This window comes from Salvelinus fontinalis, chromosome 15, assembly GCF_029448725.1.
Source record: "Salvelinus fontinalis isolate EN_2023a chromosome 15, ASM2944872v1, whole genome shotgun sequence".
Taxonomy (NCBI): domain Eukaryota; kingdom Metazoa; phylum Chordata; class Actinopteri; order Salmoniformes; family Salmonidae; genus Salvelinus; species Salvelinus fontinalis.
The window spans coordinates 29,326,304-29,345,817 of NC_074679.1; the positions used below are offsets into that span (position 1 = coordinate 29,326,304).

The 19,514-nt window shown below is 43.2% G+C and overlaps 1 protein-coding gene across 1 annotated transcript in view; it reads left to right on the top strand.

Moving 5' to 3' along the window:
* Positions 1 to 19,514, top strand: part of LOC129811735 (fibroblast growth factor receptor-like 1) — a 51,900-nt gene that overhangs the window by 28,270 nt on the left and 4,116 nt on the right. Inside the window, exons 4-5 of the mRNA XM_055863285.1 lie at positions 16,540 to 16,626; positions 17,590 to 17,871. Of these exons, the coding sequence (XP_055719260.1) occupies positions 16,540 to 16,626; positions 17,590 to 17,871 (369 nt within the window). The remainder of the gene's footprint in view (positions 1 to 16,539; positions 16,627 to 17,589; positions 17,872 to 19,514) is intronic.

The following is a 19,514-nucleotide window of genomic DNA, read 5'->3' on the forward strand; positions in this document are numbered from 1 at the left end:
CGAGGTGGTTTCAACAGGTTCTTCCGTTGCGACGTCGCCGGATGCCCATCTGCTAGCCCCGGCCCGCTAGCTGTCTGAATCGCTATGTCCCCAGCTCGCCTAGCGTAGCAGCGACTATGGAATTGGCTCCCTGACTCATCTAGTGCTACTCATTGAACCCTATGATCACTTGGCTACACATGCCTCTCCCTTATGTCAATATGCCTTGTCTATTGCTGTTTTGGTTAGTGATTATTGTCTTATTTCACTGTAGAGCCCCTAGCCTTGCCCAATATGCCTTAGATAGCGCTTTTGTTACATCCCCCACACATGTGGTGACCTCACCTGGCTTAAATGGTACCTCTAGAGACAAAACCTCTCTCATCGTCACTCAATGCCTAGATTTATCTCCACTGTACTCACATCCTACCATACCCTTGTCTGTACATTATGCCTTGAATCTATTCTTCCGCGCCCAGAAATCTGCTCCTTTTACTCTCTGTTCCGAACGCTCTAGACGACCAGTTCTTATAGCCTTTAGTCGTACCCTTATCCTGCTCCTCCTCCAGTGATGTAGAGGTTAACCCAGGCCCTGCAGCCCCCAGCAACACTCCCATTCCCCAGGCACTCTCATTTGTTGACTTCTGTAACCCTAAAAGCCTTGGTTTCATGCATGTTAACATTAGAAGCCTCCTCCCTAAGTTTGTTTTATTCACTACTTTAGCACACTCGGCCAACCCTGATGTCCTAGCCGTGTCTGACTCATGGCTTAGGAAGGCCACCAAAAATCCTGAAATTTCCAACCCTAACTATAAGATCTTCCGACAAGATAGAAATGCCCAAGGGGGCGGAGTTGCAATCTACTGCAGAGATAGCCTGCAGAGTTCTGCCATACTTCCCAGGTCTGTGCCCAAACAATTCGAGCATCTACTTTTAAAAATCCACCTTTCCAGAAACAAGTCTCTCACCGTTGCTGCTTGTTATAGACCCCAGCTGTGCCCTGGACACCATTTGTGAATAGATTGCCCCCCATCTATCTTCAGAGTTCGCACTGTTAGGGGACCTAAACTGGGATATGCTTAACACCCCGGCCGCCCTACAATCTAAGCTAGATGCCCTCAATCTCACACAAATTATTAAGGAACTTACCAGGTACAAGCCTAAATCCATAACCATGGGCACCATCTTAAATATCATCCTGACCAACTTGACCTCTAAATACACCTCTGCTGTCTTCAACCAGGATCTCAGCAATCACTGCCTCATTGCCTGCGTGCGTGATAGGTCTGTGGTCAAACGACCACCCCTCATCACTGTCAAACGCTCCCTAAAACACTTCAGCGAGCAGGCCTTTCTAATCGACCTGGCTCGGGTATCCTGGAAGGATATTGACCTCTTCCCGTCAGTAGAGGATGCCTAGATATTCTTTAAAAGTGCCTTCCTCACCATCTTAAATAAGCATGCCCATTCAAAAAATGTAGAACCAGGAACATATATAGCCCTTGGTCACTCAAGACCTGACTGCCCTTGACCAGCACAAAAACATCCTGTGGCGTACTGCATTAGCATCAAATAGCCCCCGTGATATGCAACTTTTCAGGGATGTTGAACCAATATACACAAGCAGTTAGGAAAGCTAAGGCTAGCTTTTTCAAACATAAATTTGCATCCTGTAGCACAAACTCAAAAAAGTTCTGGGACACTAAAGTCCATGGAGAATAAGAGCACCTCCTCCCAGCTGCCCACTGCACTGAGACTAGGAAACACTGTCACCACCGATAAATCCACGATAATTGAGAATTTCAATAAGCATTTTTCTACGGCTGGCCATGCTTTCCACCTGGCTACACCTACCCCTACCCCTAAAGCAACTCGCCCAAGCCTCTCCCATTTCTCCTTCATCCAAATCCAGACAGCTGATGTTCTGAAAGAGCTGCAAAATCTGGATCCCTACAAATCAGCCAGGCTAGACAATCTGGGCCCTCTCTAAAGTGATCTGCCGAAATTGTTGCAACCCTTATGACTAGCCTGTTCAACCTCTCTTTCGTATTGTCTGAGTTCCCCAAAGATTGGAACTCTTCCGGGGTCATCCCCCTCTTCAAAAGGGAGAGACACTCTAGACCCATACTGCTACAGATCTATATCTATCCTACCCTGCCTTTCTTATTTTTATTTTCTTTAAAAAAAAATTGACTCCCTTTTCTCCCCAATTTTCGTGGTATCCAATCGCTAGTAATTACTATCTTGTCTCATCGCTACAACTCCCGTACGGGCTCGGGATAGACGAAGGTCGAAAGCCATGCGTCCCACGAAGCACAACCCAACCATGCCGCACTGCTTCTTAACACAGCGCGCCTCCAACCCGGAAGCCAGCCGCACCAATGTGTCGGAGGAAACACCGTGCACCTGGCCCCCTTGGTTTGCGCACACTGCGCCCGGCCCGCCACACTACCCTGCCTTTCTAAGGTCTTCGAAAGCCAAGTTAACAAACAGATCACCGACCATTTCGAATCCCACCGTACCTTCTCCGCTATTCAATCTGGCTTCCGAGCTGATCATGGGTGCACCTCAGCCACGCTCAAAGTCCTAAACGATATCATAACTTGCCATCGATAAGACACAATACCTTGCAGCCGTATTCATCGACCTGCCCAAGGCTTTCGACTCTGTTAATCACCACATTCTTATCGGCAGACTCAACAGCCTTGGTTTCTCAAATGACTGCTTCGCCTGGTTCACCAACTACTTATCTGATAGAGTTCAGTGTGTCAAATTTGAGGGCCCGTTGTCCGGACCTCTGGCAGTCTCTATGGGGGTGCCACAGGGCTCAATTCTCGGGCCGACTCTCTTCTCTGTATACATCAATGATGTCGCTCTTGCTGCTGGTGCTTCTCTAATCCACCTCCACGCAGACGACACCACTCTGTATAACTTCTGGCCCTTCTTTGGACACTGTGCTAACAAACCTCCAGACGGGCTTTAATGCCATACAACTCTCCTTCCGTTTCCTTCAACTGCTCTTAAATGCAAGTAAAACTAAATGCATGCTCTTCAACCGATCGCTGCCCGCACCTGCCCGCCCGTCCAGCATCACTACTCTGGACGGTTCTGACCTAGAATATGTGGACAACTACAAATGCCTAGGTGTCTGGTTAGACTGTAAACTCTCCTTCCAGACCCACAAGAAGCATCTCCAATCCAAAATTAAATCTATAATCGACTTCCTATTTCGCAACAAAGCATCCTTCACTCATGCTGCCAAACATACCCTCGTAAAACTGACAATCCTACCGATCCTCGACTTCGGCGATGTCATTTACAAAATAGCCTCCAACACTCTACTCAACAAATTGGATGCAGTCTATCACAGTGCCATCCGTTTTGTCACCAAAGCCCCATATACTACCCACCACTGCGACCTGTACGCTCTCGTTGGCTGCCCCTCGCTTCATACTCGTCGCCAAACCCACTGGCTCCAGGTCATCTATAAGTCTTTGCTAGGTAAAGCCCCACCTTATCTCAGTTCACTGGTCACCATAGCAGCACCCACCCGCAGCACGCGCTCCAGCAGGTATATTTCACTGATCACCCCCAAAGCCAATTCCTGCTTTGGCCACCTTTCCTTCCAGTTCTCTGCTGCCAATGACTGGAACAAACTGCAAAAATCCCTGAAGCTGGAGACTCTTATCTCCCTCACTAACTTCAAGCACCAGCTGTCAGAGCAGCTCGCAGATCATTGCACCTGTAGATAGCCCATCTGTAAATAGCCCATCCAACTACCTCTTCCCCATACTGTATTTATTTATTTTGCACCTTTGCACCCCAGTATCTACTTGCACATTCATCTTCTGCACATCTATCACTCCAATGTTGAATTGCCATATCGTAATTACCTCGCCACTATGGCCTATTTTATTTATTTATTTTGTATTTTATTTACCTCGCCACTATGGCCTTACCTCACTTGCACCCACTGTATATATACTTTTTTTCTACTGTATTATTTACTGTATGTTTGTTTATTCCATGTGTACCTCTGTGTTGCTGTTTGTGTCGAACTGCTTTGCTTTATCATGGCCAGGTCGCAGTTGTAAATGAGAACTTGTTCTCAACTAGCCTACCTGATTAAATAAAATTGAAATAAAACTTATTTTTTAAAAGATGCTGGAGGAAACAGGTACAAAAGTATCTATATCCACAGTAAAACAAGTCCTATATTGACATAACCTGAAAGGCTGCTCAGCAAGGAAGAAGCCACTGCTCCAAAACCGCCATAAAAAAGCCAGACTACGGTTTGCAACTGCTTATGGAGACAAAGATCGTACTTGTTAGAGAAATGTACTCTGGTTTGATGAACCAAAAATAGAACTGTTTGGTCCTAATGACCATTGTTATGTTTGGTGGAAAAAGGGGAAGCCGAAGAACACCATCCCAACCGTGGAGCACGGGGGTGGCAGCATCATGTTGTGGGGGTGCTTTGATGCAGGAGAGACTGGTGAACTTCACAAAATAGATGGCATCATGAGGAAAGAAAATTAAGTGGATATATTGAAGCAACATCAAGACATCAGTCAGGAAGTTAACTTCTTGCCGCACGGATCCCTTTAGCGGGATCATTTTCATAAACAACCGCTGAATTGCAGGGCGCCAAATTCAAAAATAATACAAAAAATATTTATAATCATGAAATCACAAGTGAAATATACCAAAACACAGCTTAGCTTGTTGTTAATCCACCTATCATGTCAGATTTTGAAAATATGCTTTACAGCGAAGAGTTTATCAATCACTAGACAAAACAGTACTAGACAAAACAGTAAGAACAGCTAGCCCCAAATTAGCTTGGTCACGAAAGTCAGAAAAGCAATAAAATGAATCGCTTATATTTGATAATCCTCCGATGTTTGCACTCACGAGACTCCCAGTTACACAATAAATGTTATGTTTGTTCGATAAAGATTAGTTTTATAACCAAAAACCGCCATTTGGTTTGCGCGTTATGTTCAGAAAACTACAGGCTCGTTCCGGTCCTGAAAGGCAGACGAAAATTCCAAAAAGTATCCGTAATGTTCGTAGAAACATGTCAAACGTTTTTTATAATCAATCCGCAGGTTGTTTTTAACATACATAATCAATAATATTTCAACCGGACGGTAACCTATTCAATACTAGAGAAAGAAAATATCGAGCTACATCTCTCGCGCGCAGGACACCTGACGCGTTTTGAAAAATCTCGCTCATTTTTCAAAATAAAAGCTTGAAACTATGTCTAAAGCCTGGTCACAGCCTGAGGAAGCCATTGGAAAAGGAATCTGGTTGATACCCCTTTAAATGGAGGAGGGGCAGGCAACGGAACAGGGATTTTTCCAAATAAAAAGGCACTTCCGGGTTGGATTTCCTCAGGTTTTCACCTGCAAAATCAGTTCTGTTATACTCACAGACAATATTTTGACAGTTTTTGAAACTTTAGAGTGTTTTCTATCCTAATCTGTCAATTATATGCATATTCTAGCATCTGGGCCTGATAAATAGTCCGTTTACCTTGGGAATGTTATTTTTCCAAACATAAAATTCTGCCCCCTAGCTGAAAGAAGTTAAAGCTTGGTCGCAAATGGGTCTTCCAAATGGACAATGACCCCAAGCATACTTCCAAAGTTGTGGCAAAATGGCTTAAGGACAACAAAGTCAAGGTATTGGAGTGGCCATCACAAAGCCCTGACCTCAATCCTATAGAAAATTTGTGGGCAGAACTGAAAAAGCGTGTGTGAGCAAGGAGGCCTACAAACCTGACTCAGTTACACCAGCTCTGTCAGGAGGAATGGGCCAAAATTCACCCAATTTATTGTGGGAAGCTTGTGGAAGGCTACCCAAAGCATTTGACCCAATTTAAACAATTTAAAGGCAATGCTACCAAATACTATTTGAGTGTATGTAAACTTCTGACCCACTGGGAATGTGATGAAATAAAACACTATTTTCTATTATTCTGACATTTCACATTCTTAAAATAAAGTGGTGATCCTAACTGACCTAAGACAGGGAATTTTTACTAGGATTAAATGTCAGGAATTGTGAAAAACTCTGCTGTTGTTTTTGTCACACTGCTTTGCTTTATCTTGGCCAGGTCGCAGTTGAAAATGAAAACTTGTTCTCAACTGGCCTACCTGGTTATATAATGGTGAAATAAAATGTTAAAAATAAAAAGGTGTGGCATATCAAGAAGCTGATTAAACATCCTGATCATTACACAGGTCCACCTTCTGCTTGGGACAATAAAAGACTACTCTAAAATCTACAACACAATACCACAAATGACTCAATTTGAGGGAGCGTGCAATTGGCATGCTGACTGCAGGAATGTCTCCCAGAGCTGTTGCCAGAGAATTTAATGTTCATTTCTCTACCATAAACCGCATAAGCCGCAAACAATGTTGTTTTTGAGAATTTGGCAGTACGTCTAACTCGCCTCAACCGCAGACCACGTGTAACCACGCCAGCCCAGGACCTGCACATCCATCTTCTTCACCTCCCGGATCGCCTGCGACCAGTCACCCGGACAGCTGATGAAACTGAGGAGTATTTTTCTCTGTAATAAAGCTCTTTAGTGGGGTAACACTCATTTTGATTGGCTTGGCCTGGCTCCCAATTGGGTGGGCCTATGCCCTCCCATGGCTGCGCCCCTGCCCAGTCATGTGAAATCTTTAGATTATGGCCTAATGAATTTATTTCAAATGACTGATTTCTTGTATGAACTGTAACGCAGTAAAATCGTTGAAATTATTGCATGTTACGTTTATATTTTTGTTCAGTATGCTTATTTCAGCAATTGAAGGACTTTCTGTATAGTTGTCAAAGGTTTTAGATTTTTATTTTTTTATTTAACTAGGCAAGTCAGTTAAGAACAAATTCTTATATATAATGATGGCCTAACCCGGACGATGCTGAGCCAATTGTGCGCCACCCTATGAGACTCCCAATCATGGCTGGTTGTGATACAGCTGGAATCGAACTAGGGTCTATAGACACCTCTAGCACTGAGATGCAGTGCCTTAGACCGCTTCAACACTCTGTCTGATAACCAACCCCCCTTGGCCATTTGGCCTAGATGCCCTGGCCCATGAGTGGCAGAGGAGAGGCTATATGCCTTCCCCCTGATCCTGCCGATTCCAGCGACTCTAGTCAGACTCAGGGAAGCGGGCCACCAGGTTCTTCTGATTGCCCCGAGATGGCCGAGATGCCACTGGTTTAGCACAATACTGTCACTCCAAGTGGGGACAGCATGGGAACTACCTCGGAGGCCGGAACTATTGTCACAGGCGGAGGCACATTGTGGCATCCTAATCCCTCCCACCTGCAGCTGTAGGCCTGGCTGCTGGCCCTTGAAAATGGTCTGGTTTAGATCTTGAGCCCTCTGTTGTTAACATCTAACAGCCAGGGCCCCCTCCATCAACCTATAACACGAGGTGGCGCGTGTTCTGCCAGTGGTGTGGGGAGCAGGGTGTTGCTCCAGAATCTTGCGGCATAAGAACTGTGCTCCAGTTCTTGAGGTCTTTGTTTGATGTTGGCAGGGCTGCAGCCTCACCTAACGTATGCGCAGCAGCCATTTCAGCATGTCAGGATGAAGAGCAGGATGGGCCGCTTGGCAGCCATCTGCTCAAGGCAAGGTTTCTTAAAGGAGTCCGTTGATTACGCCCCTCGAGCTCCCTCAGTTCCCAAATAGGATTTGGATCTGGTTCTTGGAGTACTATCCATATCTCCCTTCGAACTGTTAGACGCTATAGACTTTAAACATCTTGCTCTTAAGACAGCGTTTCTGGCGGCCCTCGCCTCTACCAAGAGAGTTGGCGAGCTTCAAGCTTCACCTTTAAGTGATGAGTGTTATCGTCGATGTCCCGGGTAAAGCGAGCTCTACTCTGCTGCCTAATCCTGCCTTCCTATCAAAGGTCCTGCTCCCAGGTCACGTGAACAAGGAAATGGTGCTAACAGCCTTATCCACCTCCATGCTCCCTGGGGCTCATGATGTTGATGTACACGATCTGTGTCGTGTACATCAACATGTACATGACACAGCAGCCCGATTAGGTCCCGTAGGACACTGGTGAGATCTACCAATGATCTCCTTGTCTGGGAGAATCATGGCCGCAACAATGGGGTCCATGATAGGGTACTGGCCCAGTCCCAACTCCTCGGCCGAAGACATGAAGGTCCAATGCTTTCACTGGCTTGAGACATGGAACCTTGAGTTCACCTTAGCCCAAGTTGACGCAGTTCATTGGAGAACTTGGGAGCACTGAGGAATGAAAGTATTCAGACCCCTTCACTTTTTCCACATTGTTACATTACAGCCTTATTCTAAAATGTATTAAATCGCTTTTTCCCTCATCAATCTACACACAATACCCCATAATGACAAAGCAAAAACAGGTTTTTAAGAAATGTTTGCAAATGTATAACAAAAACGTATCACATTTACATAAGTTTTCAGACCCTTTACTCAGTACTTTGTTGAAGCATCTTTGGCAGCGATTACAGCCTCGTGTCTTATTGGGTATGATGCTACATGCTCGGCACACCTGTATTTGGTGAGCTATTTTCAGGTCTCTCCAGAGATGTCAGATCAGTCCGGGCTCTGGCTGAGCCACTCAAGGACATTCAGAGACTTGTCATAAGGCCACTCCTGCATTGACTTGGCTGTGTGCTTAGTCGTTGTTCTGTTGGAAGGTGAACCGTCACCCCAGTCTTAGGTTCTGAGTGCTCTGGAGCAGGTTTTCATCAAATATCTCTCTGTACTTTGCTCTGTTAATCTTTCCCTTGATCCTGACTAGTATCCCAGTCCCTGCCGCTGAAAAACATCCCCACAGCATGATGCTGCCACCACCATGCTTCACCGTAGGGATAGTGCCAGGTTTCCTCCAGATGTGACACTTGGCATTCAGGCCAAAGAGTTCAATCTTGGTTTCATTAGACCATAGTCTTGTTTCTCATGGTCTGAGAGTACTTTAGGTGCCTTTTGGCAAACTCCAAGTGAGCTGCCATGTCCTTTTAATTTAGGTGTGGCTTCCGTCTGGCCATTCTACCATAAAGGCCTGATTAGTGGAGCGATGCAGAGATGGTTGTCCTTCTGGAAGGGTCTCCCATCTCCACAGAGAAACTCTGGAGCTCTGTCAGAGTGACCATCGGTTCTTGATGACCTCCCTGACCAAGGCACTTCTCCCCGAAAACTCAGTTTGGAAACAGGATGCACCCGAGCTCAATTTCAAGTCTTATAGCAAAGGGTCTGAATACCTATGTAAATAAGGTATTTCTGTAAAAAAATAAAAATAATAATAAGACTGTAACGTAACGTTCCACAATGTGGAAAAAGTGTTAGGGGTATGAATACTTTCTGAATACACTGTACACTCTGCCCAGGCTGCTGTTAGGGTATGGTTTAATATCTAGAGCTCCTGCACAGAGCCCTGACCTCAACCCCATCAAACACTTTTGGGATGAATTGGAACACCAACTGCGAGCTAGGCCTAATCGCCCAACATCAGTGTCCAACCTCACTGATGCTCGTGGCTGAATGGAAGCAGGTCCCTGCAGCAATGTTCCACCATCTATTGGAAAGCCTTCCCAGAAGAGTAGAGGCTGTTATAACCGCAAAAGAGGGACCAACTCCATATTAATGCCCATGATTTTGGAATGAAATGTTTGATGAGCAGGTGTCCACATACTTCTGGACATGTAGTGTATGTCTTATAGAACATATAATCTGTATAACACCCCTTTAATACTATATCAGGTGTAAGTACAAAGTAGTTCTGTTCTCAGGGCAATATGTTAATTAAGTAATAATTTATTCTAGGGATATCAGAATATATTTCGGGAAATTCCACTCACAATCCCCAAAAGGTATGGATGTGAGAAGCCAAACTCAACTGCTACAGTAATAGACCGTGTGAGAAGAGGTCCTGAGAACTGACTGGCCAACTCTCGTGAGATTAGTGAGGCGCGAGTTTTGAATCTCACTCCGGAAACAGCTGCAGCTCGAGCCAGTATGAGAGAATGCTAACTAGGATGCGAAGATCAACGGTGTTTAGCTAGAGAACACCCAATCTCACCTAGCCTGGGTAGGCTCGGTACCCAGCCTCAATCTCCAGAGAGAAGAGGCTAGCGTCCAGCTGAACCTAACAAGCAATGCAATTCGCAGTGAGACAACTAACGTTTAGCCTCGCGCCGTGAACAGGTTGGCCAAAACAGTTCACCCTGCTTCGTAGCGCGGGGTCGACCTGTAAGAAAACAGTTAAGACAAAAAAACACTGCAGAGCACTCCTAGGAGGAGCAAGCTTCACACAAAATGGAATATACTCTACACACTCAATGAAAAACTCACCTACGGAGTCTTCTACATCCACTTCTCGCTCACTTGCGTAGCAGAGGGAAGATAAGAGGAAGTGATGCTACTCGCATCACACACGTGGTACATAATTACTTTAAAATTAATATCTAACTCATCCTGCCGCCAGGCGGAAGGATAACCAATTGAGTGACTAGCATAGTCGCTCAATTGTTTTTTAAGTTTTCATAACAATCGGAAATCGGTATTTTGGGGCGCCGATTTATTTATTTTTTCACCTTTATTTAATCTTTATTTAACTAGGCAAGTCAGTTAAGAACACATTCTTATTTTCAATGACGGCCTAGGAACCACTGCCTGAACGAGGAACGACAGATTTTTAACCTTGTCAGCTCGGGGGATCCAATCTTGCAACCTTACAGTTAACTAGTCCAATGCTCTAACGCTGATTACATTGCACTCCACGAGGAGCCTGCCTGTGCCGCGAATGCAGTAAGCTAAGGTAAATTGCTAGCTAGCATTAAACTTATCTTATAAAAAACAATCAATCAATGACTGTCATTGCTCCAATGTGTACTTAACCATAAACATCAATGCCTTTCTTAAAATCAATACACAAGTATATATTTTTAAACCTGCATATTTAGCTAAAATAAATCCAGGTTAGTAGGCAATATTAACCAGGTGAAATTGTGGCATTTCTCTTGCGTTCATTGCACGCAGAGTCAGGGTATATGCAACAGCCAGAATTTTACGTAATTATGACATAACATTGAAAATTGTGCAATGTAACAGGAATATTTAGACTCGTGGATGCCACCCGTTAGATAAAATACGGAACGGAATAAACGTTTTGTTTTCGAGGTGATAGTTGCCGGATTAGTCAAATGGTTTAGAGAGAAATAGTCGACGCGTTATAATTCCTGTAATAACTTGCGGCTGAACTTGAAAGGGGTTCCTTCGTTATTTGACCGTTCATGTCTTCCATGGAGAATGTCTTGATCTACTTCAAATAAGGTCTGTGTTTCGTGCAGGCTTAAACCACCTCGACGTTTTGATACCCGTGTAAATCTCACTAGGATAAGGTAACGTTTGTCAACATATTTTCATAAATCCACTCTACAAAAAAAAAAGATCTTCGCTTATATTTAGCCAATATTGATCAGAGTTACCTTGTCCTATGGATATCTACACAGTTATAAAATTGGCAAGGTGGTGTAAGCCTACACGAAACACAGACCTTATTTTAAGTGAATCTAAAAATGTCCTATGGAATAAATGAAGGAACCGCTTTTCAGATTTTGCTAGAAGGTGTCATGGGAATTATGACTCGCGCTTTGGTCGTCAATTCTTACCATGCCCATTATTAAAATAGGATTTCCTGCATATAGAAATGACAGTTTTTGTTTTCAACATTCATCAAAGGTAACTTAAACTCTATTTTTATTCAAACAGTTGAGAGTATTTGTCTCCTAAGCAGACTCTTCAGTATCATTGTCACTTCAGAGCTGTGTGTGTGTGTGTGTGTATTTATGTATTATATTAAGTTAAAATAAAAGTGTTCATTGTTCATCCAGTATTGTTGCAATTGTCATTATTACAAAAATGTGTGTGTGTGTATGATATATATATATAAGACATTTTTTTTTAAATATAAAGGATTTTTTTGCCCTCCAATAATCGGTATCTGCGTTGAAAAATCATAATCGGTCGACCTCTAACAGAGGGTAGTGCGAACGGCCCAGTACATCACTGGGGCCAAGCTTCCTGCCATTCAGGACCTCTATACCAGGTGGTGTCAGAGGAAGGCCCTAAAAATTGTCAAAGACTCCAGCCACCCTAGTCATAGACGGTTCTCTCTGCTACCTCACGACAAGTGGTACCAGAGTGTCAAGTCTAGGTCCAAGAGGCTTCTAAACAGCTTTTACCCCCAAGCCATAAGACTCCTGAACATCTAGTCAAATGGCTACCCAGACTATCTGCAGTGCCCCCCCACCGCCTCTTTACACCACTGCTACTCTCAGTTGTCATCTATGCATAATAACTTTAATAACTCTACCTACATGTACATACTACCTCATATAACCGGTGCCCCCGCACATTGACTCTGTATCGGTACCCTCCTGTATATAGTCTCGCTATTGTTATTTCACTGCTGCTCTTTAATTACTTGTTACTTTTATCTCTTATTCTTATCTGTATTTTTTTTTAAACTGCATTGTTGGTCAGGGGCTCGTAAGTAAGCATTTAACTGTTGTATTCTGCGCATGTGACTAATACAACTACATTTTATTTTTGATTTTATTTGAATACAAAAATAGCAGTGAATGGATCGATCAGTGATTTTACAAATCAGGGCCTTGATGGGCTTGGCAACAGTAACAAAGTGTGATGTGTAATTACTTATTTTGGGGGGGGGGGGGGACTTTTCTTTCTTTGGGACAATCAGCTGACATCCTGACAACTGATACGCCGAAATGAAACCCATGAAATGTGTCTACAACATTAATATCTTACATTCTGAGAAAATGGCAACTCTCAGAAAACTGGACACATGAATGTTCTTGCAACATCCCATGAAGCGTGTCTAGAACATTCATATTGTATATTCTGCAGTGGTGGAAAAAGTACACAATTGTTATACTTGAGTAAAAGTAAAGATACCTTAATAGAAAATGACTCAAGTTAATGTGAAAGTCACCCAGTAAAATCCTGCTTTGGTAAAAGTCTAAAAGTATTTTGTTTTAAATATACTTAAGTATCAAAAGTAAATGTAACTGCTAACATATACTTAAGTATCAAATGTAAAAGTATAAATAATTTAAAATGACTTATATTAAGCAAACCAGACGGCACCATTTTCTTGTTTTTTAAATTTACAGATAGCCACGAGTACTTTTCGGTGTCAGGGAAAATGTATGGAGTAAAGAGTACAGCATTTCTTTAAGAATGTTGTGCAGGGAAAGTTGTGAGAAGAAAAAAAACAGTAAAGTAAATGACAGATACCCCCCCAAAAATGTTTTACTTTACTTTACACCACTGATATTCTGAGAACATGACAATCATGTTCTGTGTATGTTTGGCAGAACGTTGATGGAATATTTTTCTAATCCTCAGAAAACTGGACACATGAATGTTCTTGCAACGTCCCATAAAACGCATTTAGAACATTAATATAGAGAACATTGTAACCACGTTCTAGATACGTTCTGCCTGACATGAAGAGGGTGTTCTAACTTTAACACCAAAACATGCTAAAAGGGTTCTCAGAAGGTTTTTGCTAAAAGAGAGAGTGTTTCCCTAACGGAAAATTGGACACTCAAACATTAAGGGAACATTAGGTTAACATTACAAAAACGTTTTCTCTCAGTAGAATTGTTAGCTGGGTATCCCAAGAATCTGGTCAACCAGTGCAACATGGCGCCTCCCCAATCCCCCCAGCTGGCTGTTTGGGCCCTGTTTGGGGTGGTCTCCTGACAACTGACCCCCCTCATCCCTTGCATACACCACCAGCTCCACCCCTCCTGCTGCTAGACTTGGACATGACTGCCACACTGAAAGACAGCCAGATAGATACATTTTACAAGTTGCACAGTGTAAAGTTTATATTCTAACACAGTGTTTGCACAAACCATGTAAACAAAGAGGGGATCATGGTAGCCTTAATTTCTACATGGACACTTTAAATCTCTATAGTACATTGGTAGCGATAGTAGTAGTGCTGTAATAGTAGTAATAGTACAGACTTTGTTGTCTGTTCAGATACACCTCATTATGTGTGGCTGATAACATATGGTGGTTGTTTGGAGGTTTGCAGTGTGATGATGTAAGGCCACTTACTCCTTACTTTCTCTGGACATGAGAATGTCCCCAACAACATCTGGAACTCATTGTGACACACAGAATGATGGGGCCTTTTTCTTTGATTCAGTTGAAGCTCAAGGCCAGGGGAGTGAGAGTGATCTATTTCCTGTGGCTGGATTTGTGAATGAAGAGGAGACAAAAAGGGAAGCGCACCAGACCCAGTGATACAGTAGACTACAGAGACAGTTTGAATGGATTCAATTCACTTCGGTTGTTGTTAGCCATTTACTTTGCCTGCCTTCCCAACAGTATCTCTGTAACCAAATATGTCTGGGTGTGTGGGTATTTGCCTTTCTCTCCCATCTCTAAATGTACAATTGTACTGTATTTAGAATGTATATTCCATTCTGAGGATACAATTGGAATACAAATATTTTATCCCTTAAATGTTGTGCCCTGCAAAACCCTAGTGGATTGCTGCTCTTAGTTGCTCTTTGATCAGGGAGGATGGGGCCCCTCTCAAGGAGCGAGAGGGGACACAAAAAGGACTGACAGGGAGTCATCCAAGTCCTGTCCTTTTAATAATAATAATTGTATTTTTCAGTATTCGAACAATAACAATTATGTGGTAGCACTGAGATGTCCTGCCTCCCCCAGTCTCTGGGTCCGGTGAGACAACATTGTGTAAAGACAATAGCAGCCTGGGATAGTAGTATAGGCCTAGACTCATAAAGGGTGCCATTGTTTCTAAGACATTCAAAAAATAGAGAGGAAGTAGATTCAGGAACAAAGAAAATGTGAAAAGAAAATCCCGGCAGTGTGGGACTGTGTTCTATTTAGATTTGGAGGTTCAGGAACCGGGAGGAATGTGGAGAGCCCAAGTGAGCAACAGAGAAATATTTATTCCAATGGAGGCTGTTTTTTTAAAAGGAATGGGTTATTATAGTTGGCCAGTTAAAGCCCTTAAATAGCCATGACATCATGACTGGGGCTGGTGCTGGAGGGGAGAGACAATGGAGGGTTTGTGCCCGAAGAACTCTAAAGAGCTTTGGGGGGTTTGGGGAGAGTCGGAGGGCGGCTAGAGTTGGGGGTTAGAAGCCACATCTGGTCTCTACCTGCCCTATTCAAACACGGAGTGGGAATCAAGTGTTCCAAACTGCATTTGGAGACATTTTACTGGTGGCTACACTGAGCTCAAGTTCGGTACAAGGTGCAAGGCTTTGCTCATATATGTACTGTGCACCTTCATATTTATGAAATATGCCTTATGAAACATTCTTTCTAAGTACTGTATAACACATTCACTATACTTATGAAATGTGTTTGACGTCAATATTACAATTGAATAGCGGAAACATTTGAGTCTGAAGCCTCAGAAAGTAGGCTATGAAAAAAATGACAAACTCAGCGCTGGTATATTGGAAAAGATTTGAATGTTTGTGAATGACTAATACCATGAAGTGCAGTAGTATCATGTGTAATCTATCTGACGCTCTGCTTTGGTTGAACTTCTATAATCAGTCATAATGTTTGGTATTCCAAATTATAGTAATTGGCATGGAACTTAATATGCACCATAAATTAATCAATGTCTACCTCACAAAGTAGATATGCATTACAAACAATCTATTATGTTTCACTGATTATATTTTCACTAAGCCGTGTCTCAGCTCCACCACATGAAGTCAGTCAGTCAATGACCTCAACTCAACAGCTGTCTCCCAGAGCTGCGCTTATAAAAACTGATCATATTACTCCCAAATGTTATAGCGTGTGACCTTAGCATGCACCCCCTCAGTGTATCCTATCTATAAATGCTACATTTACTCAGATGGAGTCAAGAGTGTTTTACTGTGCCTCTTTGGCTGGGGGCGCTTTCTCTTTGTCAAGTGGGCCGTGTCAATGACATTGTAAAAAGTGTGAAACAAATAGCATTGAATTTAACAGAATTTTTTCCCCCACTGTTTGCTGAACACTCTGCCTCATACTTGTGTCCTGAGTTAGAGGAGCAGTAAAACAGAGACTCTCACTAACAACCAGTGTCTACACCATAATAACAACTTCATTGATAGTGTTCAGATGCTGTTTTTGAATGTGAAACGATTATATAAATCGTTTACAAACTTTGAAATAATCAAGACAAACACCCATCTGAGATCAGAACTAGAAGGTAACTCTAGTTGATATTAGCCCAAACGGCCACAGAAGCCTTCACCACTAGTGAAACCCTAATAGGCTTACCTCATAATCTCTGTCATCACCCTCTGTTAAGACCTCTAAGGCCTTTTCTATGTGCCTATTGGGCATAACGATTATACCATGTTAAATTCTATGTTGAAAAGTCTGCATCTTTTGCCCGCAATGATAAAACGTTATTTTCTCTCACAGTGATATGTTCTGTCCCTTTTCCCTTACAGATTACTCTGGCGCTGATAAGACTGGGCCAGGGGTCCCTGGTGGGGTGGACTCAGAGTATGGCCCTGATGGCCTATCAGGAAAACTAGGTAGGATCATAAAAAAAGTAACATTACTACAGTTACCGTAATTGCTGGACTATTAAGCGCACCTGAATATAAGCCGCACCCACTGAATTTAATTTTTTATTTTATTTTGTACATAAATAAGCAGCACGTGTCTATAAGCCGCAGGTGCCTACCGGTACATTGAAACAAATGAACTTTACACAGCCTTTAAACGAAACACGGCTTGTAACAAAAATAAATAGGCTTTAACGAAACACGGCTTGTAACAAAAATAAATAGGCTTTAACGAAACAGGCTTGTAACATTATTATTTTTTTAAATAGCAATAAACAATAGCCTACCAAGAAAGTCCTTGGTCACTATCTTCCTCCTGTGCACTGAAACCACTGAAGTAATCTCCTTTGGTGTCGGAGTTGAATAGCCTCAGAATTGCTTCATCCGATGTTGGATCGTTTTCATTGCGCTCTCCTCACTTTCATCCGGAGGCAAACTCATCCAAGCCTCATTTTCTAGTTCGGGCCATCTTCTTTTCTTTCCTCTGAAAACTTTTGTTGTCTTTTTGCACTAAGTCAGTTTCTCACGCTGCTGTTTCCAACGTCTTATCATCGACTCATTAAGGCTCCCGTGCAGCAGCACTATTTCCTTTTCCAACAGCCAGATCGATCGCCTTCAAATTGAAAGCTGCATCATATGCATTTCTCCATGTCTTTGCCATGATGAGGGTGACAAAATGACTACCGTAATCAGAATGATGGAAAGTTTGAGCGTGCTCGATTTACGTCACATTATGTGACGGTGCTCAGTTTTTTGGCGGCATGAATTTGTGAAAGCGGGAAAAATCCATAAATTAGCCGCGTCATTGTATAAAGCTCAAGGTTCATAGCGTGGGAAAAAAGTAGCGGCTTATAGTCCGGAAATTACGGTAATTGCATTAGTCTGAGTCTAATTTCATGATTTTCGAATCCATCTCTCCTTTTCCCAAAGTTCGTCCCCGTTTCACCCAGGCTGCTAAAATGAGGAAGCGTGTGATCGCCCGGCCCGTTGGGAGTTCTGTGCGGCTGAAGTGTACGGCCAGCGGTAACCCTCGGCCAGACATCGTGTGGCTGAAGGACGACAGGCCACTGACGGAGAGTGAGGTAGGCGAGGGGCGCCAGAAGTGGACCCTGAGCCTGAGAAACCTGACCCCGGAGAACAGCGGCAGGTACACCTGCAGGGTCTCCAACCGAGCTGGAGAGATCAACGCCACCTACAAAGTGGAGGTTATACGTAAGTATCAGAGAGTCACAGAGGTCAGAGTCATAAATACACTTAACGAGCCAGTCCACCTGGAAAGATCTCATAACTAATGTATGTGGTAGACTCCTCAGGGGAAGGAACCAGATAATAATGTAGTATATATCACAGTCCTTCAGACCGAGTTCTATGGATGTTGTGATAATGATCATTTTTGGCTATCATGGATGGAAATAAATCTGGTCAACATTGATACAATTGCCACGTAATCGTAGTAATGTTGGGTCTGGATTTGAGGTGGAACCACAACCTTTTGGAGATCCTTTCTCTCTGATCTAACTTAGTCAGACTGCTGAGTTTGATCAGTACGTTTTAACTCACATCCCTGTTCCATGGATGAATGTTACTCGTATCCCTGTTCCATGGATGAATGTTACTCGTATCCACGCTCCATGGATGAATGTTACTCGTGTCCCTGTTCCATGGATGAATGTTACTCGTATCCCTGTTCCATGGGTGAATGTTACTCGTATCCCCGTTCCATGGATGAATGTTACTCGTATCCATGTTCCATGGATGAATGTTACTCATATCCCTGTTCCATGGATGAATGCTACTCGTGTCCCTGCTCCATGGATGGACGTTACTCGTATCCCCGTTCCATGGATGAATGTTACTCGTATCCCTGTTCAATGGATGAATGTTACTCGTATCCATGTTCCATGGATGAATGTTACTCATATCCCTGCTCCATAGATGAATGTTACTCATATCCCTGTTCCATGGATGAATGCTACTCGTATCCCTGCTCCATGGATGAATGTTACTCATATCCCTGCTCCATGGATGAATGTTACTCATATCCCTGCTCCATGGATGAATGTTACTCGTACCCATGTTCCATGGATGAATGTTACTCGTACCCATGTTCCATGGATGAATGTTACTCATATCCCTGCTCCATGGATGAATGTTACTCGTATCCCCGTTCCATGGATGAATGTTACTCGTATCCCTGCTCCATGGATGAATGTTACTCATATCCCTGCTCCTTGGATGAATGTTACTCGTATCCCTGCTCCATGGATGAATGTTACTCGTATCCTTGCTCCATGGATGAATGTTACTCATATCCCTGCTCCATGGATGAATGTTACTCGTATCCCTGTTCCATGGATGAATGTTACTCGTATCCCTGTTCCATGGATGAATGTTACTCGTATCCCTGTTCCATGGATGAATGTTACTCGTATCCCTGTTCCATGGATGAATGTTACTCGTAACCCTGTTCCATGGATGAATGTTACTCGTATCCCTGTTCCATGGATGAATGTTACTCGTAACCCTGTTCCATGGATGAATGTTACTCGTATCCTTGCTCCATGGATGAATGTTACTCGTAACCCTGTTCCATGGATGAATGTTACTCGTATCCCTGCTCCATGGATGAATGTTACTCGTAACCCTGTTCCATGGGTGAATGTTACTCGTATCCCTGCTCCATGGATGAATGTTACTCGTATCCTTGCTCCATGGATGAATGTTACTCATATCCCTGTTCCATGGATGAATGCTACTCGTATCCCTGCTCCATGGATGAATGTTACTCATATCCCTGCTCCATGGATGAATGTTACTCGTACCCATGTTCCATGGATGAATGTTACTCGTACCCA